Source organism: Dromaius novaehollandiae, chromosome 3 (assembly GCF_036370855.1).
Source record: "Dromaius novaehollandiae isolate bDroNov1 chromosome 3, bDroNov1.hap1, whole genome shotgun sequence".
Taxonomy (NCBI): domain Eukaryota; kingdom Metazoa; phylum Chordata; class Aves; order Casuariiformes; family Dromaiidae; genus Dromaius; species Dromaius novaehollandiae.
In genome coordinates, this window is record NC_088100.1 from 589,565 (window position 1) to 603,802 (window position 14,238).

At 72.2% G+C, this 14,238-nt stretch overlaps 1 protein-coding gene and 2 non-coding genes across 6 annotated transcripts; 2 read left to right on the forward strand and 1 right to left on the reverse strand.

Moving 5' to 3' along the window:
- Positions 1-400: 400 nt before the first annotated feature.
- LOC135328037 (U1 spliceosomal RNA) lies at positions 401-564 on the reverse strand. The gene has a single exon (XR_010388763.1). It is a non-coding gene; the product is annotated as a U1 spliceosomal RNA (small nuclear RNA).
- Positions 565-3,049: 2,485 nt separating this feature from the next.
- On the forward strand, positions 3,050-3,213 carry LOC135328038 (U1 spliceosomal RNA). The gene has a single exon (XR_010388764.1). It is a non-coding gene; the product is annotated as a U1 spliceosomal RNA (small nuclear RNA).
- Positions 3,052-14,028, forward strand: GTF3C2 (general transcription factor IIIC subunit 2). Of its 4 annotated transcripts, none has more exons than XM_064508159.1 (18): positions 3,052-3,794; positions 4,120-4,501; positions 5,078-5,378; positions 5,861-5,955; positions 6,338-6,415; positions 6,811-6,909; positions 7,025-7,252; positions 7,590-7,701; positions 7,864-7,981; positions 9,608-9,639; positions 9,827-9,956; positions 10,654-10,798; positions 11,099-11,260; positions 11,529-11,616; positions 12,001-12,129; positions 12,411-12,542; positions 13,060-13,167; positions 13,327-14,028. In XM_064508159.1, exons 1-18 carry the CDS (start codon positions 3,629-3,631, stop codon positions 13,531-13,533), a joined length of 2,712 nt encoding a protein of 903 aa, XP_064364229.1. In that variant the 5' UTR covers positions 3,052-3,628; the 3' UTR covers positions 13,534-14,028. The 4 variants fall into 4 exon arrangements, 3 of the variants coding, with proteins under 3 accessions (XP_064364229.1, XP_064364230.1, XP_064364231.1); XM_064508160.1 differs by having other exon boundaries at positions 7,864-7,974; positions 11,119-11,260; XM_064508161.1 differs by having other exon boundaries at positions 4,168-4,501.
- The last annotated feature ends 210 nt before the right edge of the window (positions 14,029-14,238 follow it).

A 14,238-nucleotide genomic window follows, 5' to 3' on the forward strand; every position in this document is an offset into this window, starting at 1 on the left:
AGCGGAGCCGCGTCGGGTCCCGCCGCGCTCGGAGCGGCCCCTCTGCGGCGGCTGCTCCCGGGGCCGGGCAGCGGCACCCTGCTCCCTCCGCAGCCCGGTCCCAAGGCGTGTCCCCAGCACCGCTCCCGTGTCCCCAGCACCGCTCCCATGTCCCCAGCATCGCTCCCGTGTCCCCAGCACCGCTCCCATGTCCCCAGGATCGCATGGAGCAGGGGTGGGGATATGGGAGCGATGTTGGGGACATGCTGGGGAGCGATACTAGGGACATGTTACCAATGTCGGGACATGCTGCAGAGTGATGCTGGGGACATGGGAGCAGCGCCGGGAACATGGGAGCGATGCTGGGGACATACCGCAGCACCCGAGTGGAGAAACACCTCTGCCTTTGAACCGCCCAAGCCAGGGGAGAGCGCGAACGCAGTCCCCCACTACCACAAATTATGCAGTCGAGTTTCCCGCATTTGGGGAAATCGCAGGGGTCAGCACGCCCGGAGTGCAAGGGACGAGCCTCGCCCTGGGAAAACCACCTGCCTGATCATGGTGTCTCCCCTGCCAGGTAAGTATGCCCCCGACCCCGACCCACCCCGCCCCGACACACCCACACCGCCCCGCACCGCACGCACACCGCACGCCCGCCCCGAACAGCCCCCGCCGCGCCCGCCCCCGACGCCCCGACGCCGCCCCAGGCCCCGCCCGCGCCCCCGCCGCGCGCCGCCGCCCGCGCCCGCCGCCCCGCCGCCGCCGCGCCCGTGTCCCGGCGTGCCGCGCGCCCTCATCTGCATAGACACGCCCCGCCCGCTCCTCCGCTCCGCCCCCGGCTCCGCCCCGCCCCCCGCGCCTGTGTCCCGGCGTGCCGCGCGCCCTCGTCTGCATAGACACGCCCCGCCCGCTCCTCCGCCCCGCCCCCGGATCCGCCCCGCCTCCCGCGCCCGTGTCCCGGCGTGCCGCGCGCCCTCATCTGCATAGACACGCCCCGCCTGCTCCACGCCCCGCCCCCGGCTCCGCCCCGCCCCCCGCGCCCGTGTCCCGGCGTCCCGCTCGCCCTCGTCTGCATAGACACGCCCCGCCCGCTCCACGCCCCGCCCCGGCTCGGCCCCCTCCCCCGCGCCCGTGTCCCGGCGTGCCGCGCGCCCTTATCTGCATAGACACGCCCCTCCCGCTCCACGCCCCGCCCCGGCTCGGCCCCGCCTCCCGCGCCCGTGTCCCGGCGTGCCGCGCGCCCTTATCTGCATAGACACGCCCCGCCTGCTTCACGCCCCGCCCCCGGCTCGGCCCCGCCTCCCGCGCCCGTGTCCCGGCGTGCCGCGGGCCCTCATCTGCATAGACACGCCCCGCCTGCTCCACGCCCCGCCCCCGGCTCGGCCCCCTCGCCCGCGCCCGTGTCCCGGCGTGCCGCGCGCCCTCATCTGCATAGACACGCCCCGCCCGCTCCACGCCCCGCCCCCTCCTCGGCCCCTCCCCCCGCGCCCGTGTCTCCCCGGCCCGGGCGCTCGTCGGCATAGAGAGGCTCGCGGGGGCGGGCGGGGGGAGGGGGCCGTGGCCGCGGGGCGGTCGGCGGGGCTCCGCGCTCCGTCCCAGGGGCCGCTCGTCGCTGCCCGTCCTGCGGCGGGGTCTGGGGGCCGGGGCCGGCGGCTCCGCCTGGGCTGGTCTCCCCGCAGCCCCAGCTCTGCTGGTCTGGTCTGGTCTGGAGCCCGGCTCTGGCCGGGATGCGACGGGCGGACCCGGCCCTGCTGCGTCGGGCTCGGGGGAGCCCGTGACCCCGCGGGTTGGGAGCCGGCTGCGGGGGCGGCCCCGCGGCGCCCCGAGGGTCCGCGAGTCGCTGCCTGCAGGGCCGGAGGGTCCCAGCGCGGCCGGGGCCACCGCGGGGCTGGGGGAGGGCTGGGGCTGGGGCGGCCATGGGGGGAGAGGGGTGGGTGGCTGTGCTCGCACGTGTGTGTGTGTGCGTGTGTGTGTGTGCGCGCGCGCGCATGAGGGTGCCCATCCGTGTGTGCATGTGTGAGTGCATCTGAGTGTGCATCCCCGTGTGCGTGTGTGAGTGCCTGCGCCTGTGCATCCGCATGTGGACGTGTGTGCCCGTCCCCGTGTGCATATGGGAACGCATGTGTGAGTGCACGTGTGTGAGCATCCGCGTGTGGATATGTGCGTGCACGTGCGTGTGCATCCCTGTGTGCGTGTGCCTGTGTGATCCCACATGCCTGTGCACATGCGTGTGCATCCGCACGTGCATCCGCGTGTGCAAGTGCATGTGAACCCCCATGTGCATGTGTGAGTGCACGTGGGTGTGCATCTGTGTATGCAGGTGTGTTCATCTGTGCGTGCATCCGCATGTGCTTGTGCATCTGTGTGTGCCTCTGTGTGTGTGTGTGCATGTGTTTGCCCATCCACGTGTGCAACTTTGAGGGCATGTGCGTGTGCCCGCGTGTGCATGTGTGTGTGTGTGCATGTGGGTGCCCATCCGCGTGTGCATGTCTGAGCACATGTGCGTGTGAATCTGTGCATGTGTGAGTGCATCTGCGTGTGCATGTGTGCATTCACCCGTGTGTGAATGGGTGTGTGCAGGTGTGAGCACGTGTGCGTGTGCACCCCCGTGTCCCTGTGCACGTGCACGTGCGTGTGCACCGCGCGGCGATGCCCGTAGGCGCGTGCGAGGCCCCAGGGCAGAGCCGGGGGCTCCCGGGGCGCTGCCGCGGGGGGCGGGGCCGAGCCGGGGGCGGGGCGGAGGAGCAGGCGGGGCGTGTCTATGCAGACGAGGGCGCGCGGCACGCCGGGACACGGGCGCGGGAGGCGGGGCGGAGCCGGGGGCGGAGCGGAGGAGCGGGCGGGGCGTGTCTATGCAGATGAGGGCGCGCGGCACGCCGGGACACGGGCGCGGCGGCGGCGGGGCGGCGGGCGCGGGCGGCGGCGCGCGGCGGGGGCGCGGGCGGGGCCTGGGGCAGCGTCGGGGCGTCGGGGGCGGGCGCGGCGGGGGCTGTTCGGGGCGTGCGTGCGGTGTGCGTGCGGTGCGGGGCGGTGTGGGTGTCTCGGGACGGTGTGCGTCGGGGGTGGGGGCATACTTACCTGGCAGGGGAGACACCATGATCAGGCAGGTGGTTTTCCCAGGGCGAGGCTCGTCCCTTGCACTCCGGGCGTGCTGACCCCTGCGATTTCCCCAAATGCGGGAAACTCGACTGCATAATTTGTGGTAGTGGGGGACTGCGTTCGCGCTCTCCCCTGGCTTGGGCGGTTCAAAGGCAGATCACAACACACGTGGTTTTGTTTATTCGTACATTTTTTTTCAGCAGTGTCAGCGGTCTGGTTCCCCCCGGTCTGCAGGGACACCGCTCCCGCTCCCGTGCCTGGGCGGACCCGGCTGCACGCGGCCCCATCGGGCCCAGCACCCGCCCGTAGTTCCGCGGGTCTCCGCAGCCCGCAGTGGCTGGCACCGCCCACAGCGGGGCGGGCGGCGGCGGAAGTGGCGTTGCTGCGATGACGCCATTCGCGTGCGCCGCGGGCCGCCATGTTGGGCGTTCCGGTTCCGGCGGGGGCTGCGCGCGGCGGCGCGGCCCGGAGCGTGGCCGGGGCCATGCGGGCGGCGCCGGCCTGAGCGCGGCCGCCTGCGGGAGCGGCACCGCGAGCGGCACCTCGCCGCATGGCGTCGCGCACTGCCGGGGCTGCGGGGACGGGCGGCGCCGCCCGCGGGCCGCGCTGCCGGGAGCGGAGCCGCCGGTGCCGGCAGGGACGGGGCGCGGCGCCCGCCGGGCGGAGCCGCAGCCGGAGCCGCAGCCGGGCGCGGGCGGACGAGCCCTGCGCGCTCCGTACGTACGGGCGGGGGCGGGCGGGCCCCGGCGGTGTCGTTGCGCCGGCAGAGCCGTGACCGTCCCGCGGCTCCGGGCGCTGCGGCTGCGGGTGCGGCGTGCTGCGGCGGGGCGGTGCCGGGGCGGGACCCGCCGTGAGTCGGCGCGTTGAGCGGCCGCGCCCCGGCCCGCAGCGGCGCCCCGGCGGCGGGGGGGGGTCCCGGGGTCCCGCCGCTGCCCTGCGGGTCCTGCCGTCGGGGCTGCGCAGCCGGCGGCGGGGCGGCCCGGGGGGAGCGGCGGGGAGCAGCGCTGGTTCCGCTGCTGACCGGGTGCTCGGTTCGGGCAGGGGAGCTGTCGCCGCTTGCAGACTCGGACGCTCCTGCCGCTTCCGCAGACGGAGTGGAAGCCGCGAAGGCCCAGAAAAAGCCCGTCCGAAACCGGAGAGCGAGGAGGAGTCCCGGCGCTCCCGGCAGCCCGGCCCCCGCGGAGCCCGGGGGTCGCGGGGAGCCCTCGGGGGCCGCCGAGAACGGCCCCGCGCCGCCGCCGAGGGCGCCCAGGAAGCGAGGGCGCAAGTCCAAGGCGGAGATGCTGCTGCTGAAGCTGTCGCAGGGCCTGGAGTGCCCGGCGCCGGAGCCCCTCTGCGTGCAGAAGGTGCTGGGGAGCAGCGAGGCCCCCGAGGGCCTGGAGACCGCCCCGGCCGGGCGCCCCAAGCGCCGGGCAGCCAAAGTGTGAGCGGGGCGGCGGGCGCTGAGGGGGGGTTCCCCAGCGCTCCGGGGTCTCCGGGAGCAGGTTCAGGCAGGGCCTGGGTGTCCCCGGAGCGCTTGGGCGAGGCGCGGATTTGCAGGGGAAGGGCTGGCCGCGTTGGCGAGGGGCGGGAGCCGCCCTGGTCGCGTGTGTCTGTGCAGGGCTGGCGTAGCGCCTGATCTGGCTGCGGCAGGTTGCCCCGCGTGCGAGCTCCCCTTGCTGCGGGCCCTCCTGGGAAGGCCTCTGCCTTTCCTCCCCGGCTGCCGAGGGGCCGTGTGCTGCCTTAGCCCTTCCTGGTCTGTTCCCGAGCCCCTGGGGAGGCCGGGGTGTTCTGGGGAGGGGAAGGGAAGGGAAGGGAAGCCTCTGTGTCGGAGCGGCTGGCCGAGGTGCTGCCTGGTGCCGTGGAGATGGGCGCTGGTGCAGCCCGGTTTTGGGGGTGCTGAGGCAGAGCCTCTTCCCAGCCCACAAGCGGGAGGGGTGCGTCCGCCGGGCCTGGGAGGGCTGGCGGGGCCGCGTGCCGTCCCCCTGCTCACCTGCGGGCACTGCCTTTGGTGTCCCAGGGCTTTGCTGTACCTGCAGGAGCTGGCAGAGGAGCTGACGTCCGTGTACCAGCCGCCAGCTCCCGCGGAGGGTGCCCAGGAGCCGGAGCTCGAGCGCGTCCAGAAGAAGCGTCGCAGCCGGAGGAAGAAGGAGGAGGAAATAGACGGTGACGACCCCGTGCGAGATGCTGACTTTGTGCCCTCAGAGGAGGTGCTGCTGCAGGCGGAGGAGGAGGAGGGGAGCGACGCGCCGCTCAGCGAGGTCTCGGAGTCGGAGCCGGAGGCTCCCCGGGGACACAGCGCAAAGATGTCGTCGGCAGGGGTAATGGCAGGCTCTTTGCCTTGGCTGCTTCCTACTCGTCGCCCGGGGTAACAACACAGAGTGTCTGAGGTGCAGCGTGGCGCCCCTGCCCCTCGGGACTTGGGGACACCCCCAAACAGCCCCGAAGCAGGGTGCTGCCCAGCGAGTGTGAACCCAGGCACAAGCTCCCTTGGGAGCAGAGCGGGGGTGGCCGGGGCAGGGGAGGGGTGCGGGGCTCCTGCTGAAGCCGGTGGGAGGGAGGTAAGGGCAGGGTGGGGGAGGCTGGCCGGTGCTTGCTGGAGGAATAGGACTTTGTGCTGTGGCTTGGAGCGTCGTGGTCTGGGGCGACTGCTGCAGCTGGGATGGGGAAGGAGCTCTGTGCTTGTGGGCTGCATCAGCCTCGTCCCAGCAGGGGTTCGTGGGAACATCGGGGCAGGCAGAGACGGGCCGGCTCGGGCCCTTCGGCCAGGTCCTGCTCTGAGCCTGTTTGCTCTTGTGCCCAGAGGTCCAAGCCTCAGTGCCGAGGCCTCGCTCCCAACGGCTTCCACAACTCCATCATGGCCCCCGTGGAGAAGTGCTCCAGCCTCACCTGCAGCGTGTGAGTGGAGGGCTCGGGGCTCGGGTGGGTGCCGGAGGGTTCGGGAGAGGCCAAGGGGAGCGGCGGGGGTGGGTGTCCCCTACGTCCTCCCTGCCGCAGACGTGAGCACAGAGGGGTGCGTGGCGTCGGGAGCACAGGGGACGTTCGGGAGCCCCGACGGGAACGTCGGCGTTGCGCTAGCAGCCGCCGAGGACTGCGGCCCGGTCGGCAGGGGAAGCGCGGCCGTTGTGCGGAGCGGGTGGCGGCACCCTGCAGGGGTGGGCGCCGTGGGGTGCGGGCGGAGCCGCTATGGGGCAGGGTACGGGGGGGCTGGCGGTGCTGCCGTGGCGGGGCCTGGGCTGGGAAGGGAGCTCCGCTCTGATGGCCGGCCTGTGCGCTGCAGGCGGGGTCAAAATCACTCGCGGTGGGAGTTTCCTGACTGGATCCCTCTGGTGCACAAGTGGACGTGTCTCTCGGACAGGTACCGTCTCCTGGGCGCTGTGCAGAGCAGCGCAGAGAGGGAGGGTCTGGGGGGAGCGCGGGGCCCCGGCACTGCCTGGAGCCAGGCTGCGCGGTGGGGCAGGTCCCAGGAACGATGGAGGTGAGCTGGGGCGGGAGGGTCGGGGGCGGTACGGATGCTGAACCCCTGCGTCCCTCTCGGGGGGTCAGGTTCTCGCTTCCCCATCGCAGGATCTGGGGTCTCGTGGGCTTTCTCCGCGGAGCCTCAGTAACCCGCCGTGGCCCAAGGGCCTGCAGCAGGGCGGGGTGAGTGGGTGGGCGCTGGGCACGGCCGGCCGGCAGAGCCCCGTGCCGGGGGCAGGGCTGGGTGGGGGACGAGCGGTTCAGGCATCCTCTCACCTCCTCCTGCCTCCCCAGCGAAGCTGCCCCGTACCTGCCAGCGGAGGAGCAATCGCCCCTTTTCTTAATCCAGCGGGAAGGCATTGAGGAAGACGGTGCCTTGTACAGGATAAACAGGTCTGTGGACAGGGCCGCGGCAAGGCACCGCTGCGGGGGGGATGTTGCGCCTGGGAGATGCGGTGACCCCCGAGCAGCTCTTGGCGGGTGCCCTCAGCTGCCTCCTTGCTGGCAGGTTTAACTCCCTGCAGCCCCACGAGGAGCGTCTGGACGTGTCCTTCTTCGTGGGCGGCCCCGTGTGGGCCCTGGAGTGGTGCCCGGCCCCGGAGGGCTCCGCGGCCTCCCAGTACGTGGCCGTCTACTGCCACAGGAGCATGGACGAGACGCACAGCGTGGCGGGGCTCCACGGCGGCCCGGCGCTGCTGCAGCTCTGGAGCCTGGGCACGCTGCAGCCGGAGGAGGGGTGAGTCCTCCGGCGTGGGGAACGGCCTCGCGTGGCGGATGCGATGGGCTCTTCCCTTCCCTACCCCTAGGGAGGGCCGGGGGGGTGTCAGGTCCATCGGTGCCTGGCTAAGTCCTCGGCAGGACTCTGCGCTGTGCGTGCGGCTCCACGGAGCTCGCTCTGAGCAGCGGAGCGGGCCGCGGTGACCTGCCGGTGCCCGGAGGCTCGTCCTCTCCCCGGGCTGCGACCGTGGCCTGAACCGCGCAGGCTGTGCTGGAGCCCGGCTTTGCCGGCGGTGCGTCCTGCAGCTGCTGGGCGCCAGCTCCTGCCCTCTCCATGGTTCAACCTGTGCCTGCAGCTCTGCCAACAAAGCCGGGCTGGCCTACGGTGTGGCCGCTGACCATGGCTGCGTCTGGGACATGAAGTTCTGCCCGAGCGGGGCCTGGGAGCCGCCCACCGCCTCCAGGAAGGTAGGTCTGCATGGGGGGAGGCCGAGCGGGTGGCTCTGAGTCCTTGTCCCTGCTGTCACCTCAGCTTCCCCAGGCAGGGGAGCGTGACCTGCGTGGCCCCTCGCCCCCCTGAAACCACCGCGCGCGGCTGCTGGGGGCCTGAGCGTGTGTCTCGTCCCGCAGCATCCTCAGATGAGCCGTCTGGGCCTCTTGGCCGTGGCCTTCTCGGACGGCAAAGTGGTGCTGTACTCCCTGCCGCACCCCGAGGCCCTGCAGACCTGTAAGAGAACCCAGGTAAAAGGTAGGAAGAGCTGCGCCGCCTGGCAGGGGAGCGGGGCAGGGACGCCTGACCCCCGTCCCGCCGTGCTGGAGGGGGGACGGTGGAGCCCCGGGGCCTGCCTGCCCGCAGAGGTCGTGGCGTGCCGTGCTGCGGCGGGGGAGCTCTGGCAGCCGCAGCCTGCGGCCGTGGGGCCGGCCGTGGTTGCCCGAGGCAGCCCGGCAAGGAGGGACCGCGCTCAGGCTGCGCTGCCCTGTCTGGGAGCTGCGGGCGCAGCGGGGTGCCCTGAGCCCCCTGCACGTCTCCAGGCGTGATACGGGGTGGCCCTGCTGCTGTCCCCGCCGTTGGCTTTGGTCTGGCTTCTGGCAGAGGCGGGGAAGGAGCTGGGGGGTCCCGAGCTCCGTTCTGGGAGCTGCTCAGCCTGCAGCCGCGTGTTTCCGAGCCGTGCCTACGCGCCTGCGTGCTGCAGGGAGCCTCCGGGGTGGTGGGGCAGCGCGTCGTGCCCGGGCACCGGGCCTGCCGCGTCGTGGCAGAGCTGCCTGTTCCAGCCCAGCTGTGAGCGGTTTGCCGTGGCGGGGATCTGAGGTTTGGAGCTCTCTGCCGACTCCGGCTAACGGGGCTCGTAATCGTCTCATCTGCCGGGCGCTGAGCGAGATTGATGACCTGTGCGTGCCGCTCGTGGCCGCTCAGCCGTGGCCGACAGCCTGTGCGTGTTGCTGACGATGGGAAATTGGCTTCCTGCACCAGAACGTGGCTGCGCGTCGCCGGGCCCTGCGCAGCCTCCCCCGGCCCCCGTTCAGGCTGTCGCTTCCAGCCGGCCTCCGCTGCTGCCGCAGCCCCCACGTGAGGCTCTTGCGGCAGGCGCGGATCCCTCCCCAGCCCGCAGAGCTCTCGTGGACAGACACGGTCCTGTCGTGTAGCATCAGCCCCGCTGCGGCTGCGCGTGCCCGTGCGCCTTGCCGTCGGGCTGGGGGTGCTGCTGGGGGGTTGCAGCTGCGGCACCGGTGTCAGACTGGTGTTTTGGGGCCCTGCTAAGGCTCCCGGGTCAGTGTGACTGTGCCGGGTTCCCCGGGGGCCCCCCGTGCCCGTCACTAGGTCTTTCTGCCTCATGAGCAGCCAGTGCCTTCCCCGCGGCTGCTCCCTGATTCGGCTGTAATTGAAGTGCCAGGGAAGACGCATGGCTGCTCTGTGTCCGCGTGGCACCAGCTCTGCCTGCAGCTGCCGCGCGCTGAGCTGCAGATGCGCTTGTTTTTCTGCTGAAAGCTGCTGCTACCTCAGCCAGCCCCATCCGGGACGTGGGGGCCTTTGGTGTGGGGCCCTTCGGCCCAGGAGGTGTGGGACGGGGCCCCGCAGTGCTGGCAGGGCAGGCCAGGCTCCCCTTGCCCCAGCGCGGGGAATTTGGGAGGTCAGCCCCGGCGTGGCCGCGGGTTTGCTGAGCGTCTGCTCCTGCCTTCTGCCGAGTGTCGCCTGCCGGCCCTTCGCGGGCCGCGGTGGGGACGCTGCTCCGGCCGGGTGGGCAGGACGGGGACTGGGCCCCGGCCAGGGCCGCAGGGAGCAGCGAGCCAGGCCCCAGGCTGCTGAACGGCTCCCAGCACAGGGAGTTTCTGGGAGAGCTGCTGTCTGTCCTGACCCTCCTCTGCTCTCTTCCAGATGGGTCCCTCCACAAGCACCTTATCTGCAAGGTCAGTGTCCTCCACCACCGCGTTCCCATGTCGAGCCTGCACCCAGCAAGCCCCCTGCCCGGTGCGGGTGGGAGAGTCTGGGGTGGCAGAGCAGGGCCTTGCTCCCGAACCTGTGCGTCCCTGTCGCTTGGGACGCTGCTGGCGACGGTATGGGGCTGTGACGTGTGGTCTGTCTTGGTGTTTCCAGGTACAGTGTGTCGCCACCCTCCAGGTGGGCTCTATCCAGGCGGGGAATGCTTCCGAGTGCGGCCAGTGCTTCAGCCTCTCCTGGATGCCGTCCAAGCCCCATCACCACCTCGCAGCTGGTTTCTATGATGGTGAGTCCCGTCCCCCTCCGCTTGAGAGGGGCCGCAGCCCACGGCAGAGCCAGCGAGGAGCCGGGGAGGGGTCCGGTGCTCACTGCGCAGCGGACGGGGACGTGCCCTGAGCTTAGCACCCTCTTGGTCCCAGCGGGGAGCGGGAGCGGGGGATCCTGAGGATGAGGCGTGTGGACGGCGTCAGGGTGAGCAGCAGCGGGGGGAGGCAGTGGGGGCACGGAGCAGGCGCTGTGTAAGAACCCTCCGCCCTTCCCTGGAGCAGGGAGGTTGCTCTCCCTGACGTGGCTCACAGGCCCCCTCACAAACCTCTCGGCTCCAGGACTTTGCTCTGGCTTAATCCCCGTCTGACCACGACTTGCCTGGACGTGAGCTTGTGTCTGCAGGTCTCAGGTGACCCGCAGCTTTGCGCTGCCCTGCCAGGACCTGCTGCAGCTGAGCAGTGCCGTCCTGCCCCGAGCAGCCTGCCCTGGCTCTGGGTCTGCCGCTGTGCAGCACCGCTCCCGCGGCCTAGCCGGCTGCTCCTGCCCCTCGCGGTGCCGTTGCCCGTCCCCTCGGCCCGGCCCACGCCCCAGGCCCACGCTGCAGCGCTCGGCGTCCCCGCGGTGCCTCTGGCCCCAGCACAGCTGCTCTGCGGCTCGGGCACAGGGGCAGGGGAGCCGATGGAGCGGCTCATCGCGGACGCGTGTCCTTCCCCCAGGCACCGTGGCCATCTGGAACCTGCCCACCCAGTCCCTGCTGCAGCGCGTGCGCCAGCCCGACGGCTCCCTCAAGCTCTACCCCTTTCGGTGCTTCCTGGCCCACGACCACGCCGTGCGGAGCATCGAGTGGTGCAAGGCCGACAGGTGAGAGCCGGCCCGTGCTGCGTGCCGTGGGTCCTGCCTCGGGGAGCAAGCTCGCTCCTGGAAACGAGGTTCCTTCGCAGAGCTGCTCGTAAGAGGGCTCAGCGCTGGTGGCGCTTGGCCCTCCGAAGCACCAAAGCCTGGCAGCGGGCCGGGTTTTCGTGCTTTGCGGCGTGGGGGGTGGTTTAGCTGCTGCCTGCGGGAGCAGCGCTACGTCGCGGCGTCAGGCCCTCCCTCTCCCGCAGCAGGGATGGGCACAGCTCTGCTCCGGGGTCTGAGTGCTGCCTCTCTCCCGGTTCTCAGCAACTTCCTGGTCACGGCAGGCAACGACCGGAAGATTAAGTTCTGGGACCTGCGACGGCTCTACGAGCCCATCAACAGCATCAAGCGGTTCCTCAGCACCGAGGTGGCCTGGCTGCTGCCTTACAACGGCGTCACGGTGGCCCAGGACAACTGTTACGCCTCGTGAGTGTGGGGCCGGCTCGGTGTCTGCCAGGGCTCCCGGGGGCCAGCTCTGCTGCTGGGGTCTGCTCTTACCCCCTCCCAGCTTCCGAGAGCTGCCCTGAGCCGTGTTGTTACCTGCTGCTCGAGAGAGGGCAGCTCCCTTCCTCCCCTACCATCAGCCGAGGCCCCTGTGTCCCTGGGGAGGTGGCTTTCCGTCTGGGCTGCTTGGCTCTCGCTGGCCCTGGGCAGCGGCGCGGGGCACCGGCCTCACGTTCCCTTTCTGTTGCAGTTACGGTCTCTGTGGGATCCACTATATCGACGCTGGGTACCTGGGCTTCAAGGCTTATTTTGTGGCCCCGCGCAAGGGCACTGTGTGGGTAAGAGGCTTGTGCAGTGCGGTCCTGTCCCCGGGGAGCCCTGATGAGCCGCGGCCGGCGGGTGGGCGCCCACCTCACACCCAGGGCCAGCCGGCCCTACAGCTCTTGGGGTGGGGGGCAGACTGCCAAGCCCGTGTGAGCCCCTGGCTCTTGGAGTTGCCTTCTGCTGCCGGGAGGCGGGACCGTGGCAGCAGGGCGAGGTGGGGTCCCCGCCTGCGGCCGCGCTGGCCGCGTCTGTGAGCGAGGCCCTGCCGCAGGGGAGCCGAGCTGCGTCCGGGCGGTGCGTCAGCGCTGCCGCTGCCCCGCCGAGGGAGGCTCCCCCGGGCCGGGCGGTCGCGAAGGGCCTGCGGGTCCCCGGGGTCCTAGAGCCGCCTCTTCCTGCAGAGCATCTCCGGCTCGGACTGGCTGAACACGGTGGCTGCCGGAGACATCACCGGGGAGCTGGTGGCTGCAGTGCTGCCTGACCTGGCTGTCAACCCCCTCAACATCAAGCGGCCCTCGGAGCGCAGATTCGTAAGAGCCCGTCGTCCTCGGCGGGGCCCGTCGGTGGTGCGCGTGTGACTGGGGCGGGCCTGGCCCTGTCTTGCCGCACGTTCCAGTGGCCGGAACCCTCTTCCTCTGCTCCTGCCTCAGCCCACGGTGCCCCAGAGCGGGGCCGGACTCCCGAGGGTGCCCACGGCCCCAGCGTGGTCCCACCTGGCTGGGCCCGGGTCTCGGGGCAGCAGCGGCCGGGGTCTCAGCAGTGCCCCTGGAGCACAGACCGACCCCCGGCCTCAGCCCCCTCTCCCCCACAGCCAGTCTACAAAGCCGACCTGCTGCCCTGCGGCCCCGCGGGACCCGAGGGCGGGGAGCAGGCCCTGCCGAAGACCAGGCTCTACAGCGAGATGGTGACCAAGGCCTGCATCCACTTCCGCGACACGGACCTGGTACGGGGCAGGGGACGGACCCGTGGGGCCGGGGTCTCCTGACCGGGTGGGGGACCTGGCGGGTGTGGGAGCAGGCCCAGGGGCCTGTTGCGCTGGCACGTGGGGATGGCAGCGTGCGGAGATGCTGCTCAGCGTGTGCCAGCCCCTGGCCACCCGCGGGGCACGCGTTGGCCCAGGAGCAAGGGGCTGGTCTGCCGTGCTGCCCCGCATCCGCGCGGCCTGGGCCTCGCGCTGTCGTCAGCCTGGGGCCGGGCCGGACCGGGGGGTCCCCTCCCGCCGGCAGGGAGCCGAGTAGCGAGCGAGCCCAGGGCTCTCCCTGCTCCGTCACCCTGCCCAGACCCTCCCTGGAGGAACCGCCTCGGGCTGCCCTTGCAGGAGGCTCGAGGCCGTGGCTGTGCTCGGGGGTGGCCCTGAGGGGGACCCTCGTGTCTCCTGGCCGAGCAGCACCCGCCCGCGCTGCGGTCCGGGTCATACCCCGATCCCGCTCACGCCCGCCGCCCTCGCCCTGCCTCCACAGCGCAGCTTCAAGAACTTCCCCAGCCGCGAGCCCATGCGCAGGATGCACACGCAGGAGGTGAAGGCAGAGCTGAGCCTCGACCGCCTGCAGCTGGAGGCCCTGCACAAGGTGAGGCCGGGGCAGGGAGAGGCGAGCGGGGCGGGCGGGAGGCCAGGGCGGGCGCAGCCCCCTCCGTCGGCTCGCAGCCCCCTCCGTCGGCTCGCAGCCGGCGTCTGCCGCGGCCCCGGTGCCTCGGCCGGTGCCGCTGACCCCCTTCTCCGCCCGCAGGTGCGCTTCAGCCCCAACCTGGACTCGCACGGCTGGCTGGTGTCGGGCGGGCAGGCCGGCATCGTGCGGGCGCACTGCCTGGTGGGGCTGGCGTCCGCCGTGGGCCCCCAGCTGCTCCTGGAGAGCCGTGCCCGCTTCGGCGCCCTGGGCCGGGACCCGCCCGGCAGCCCCGGCCCCGGGGAGCGCTCCCCGCTGCCCCCCGAGTAGCACGGGGGGGGCCCTTGCGCTGCTCGCCCGGGCGAGAGCCCTGGCCACGCGGGCAGCCTGCGCTGGCCGGGGCCCCGCTCGGGTGCTCCTGGGCCCCTGGCTGCCTGGGGAGGAGGGCGCACCGCTCCTGGCTGTCACCGGGACCTTCGGGGCCCTTGTCCTCATGCTCCGGGCCAAGAACGCTCCTTTCTGCCCCGTTTGGCTTCAGCTGGCGTGGGGAGGGGGGTGGGACGGGTCGGGGGCCGAGCCCCTGGGTTGAACCCCGAGTCCTGCGCTGGGGGGCTCGGGCCGGGCGCGGGGGCAGCACCTCCGGGCCCCCACGCGTGCAGGGCTGTGCTGGTCCCTGCTCCCGGCTCCCCGCCGTGGGCCCGTCCCTGCGGCGGCCTCCCCCCGCCGTGGGGCACCGCGGGGCTTGCGGACGTGCCGGGAGCTCCGGAATCGCTCACATTGAGCCTGTGATCTTAACTGTGCAGTAAACGGTGTCGGTTTTGTAAAGGCTGTTTGTGCCCCCTCTCCCCCACCCTCCTCGCGGCAGCCGCCGACACCTCCGCTGCTCTCGGGCGAGTTTATTGGAGCCTGCGGGCTCTGCGCCCGCGGCCTGGAGCTCTTGCGCGACAAGACGGACAGACAGACATGCTCCACGGGTGCAACAGACACTGACGGGGGGGGGGAATGGATGGGGCCACGGCGGGGTGGGGACGGGCA

Excerpts from the sequence above, each read along its gene's own strand:
- GTF3C2 (XM_064508159.1), top strand. The coding sequence starts at position 3,629 with ATGGCGTCGCGCACTGCCGGGGCTGCGGGGACGGGCGGCGCCGCCCGC. Across the intron at positions 5,379-5,860 it reads CAAAGATGTCGTCGGCAGGG|AGGTCCAAGCCTCAGTGCCG; the intron begins GTAATGGCAGGC and ends TCTTGTGCCCAG. Across the intron at positions 11,261-11,528 it reads CAGGACAACTGTTACGCCTC|TTACGGTCTCTGTGGGATCC; the intron begins GTGAGTGTGGGG and ends TTTCTGTTGCAG.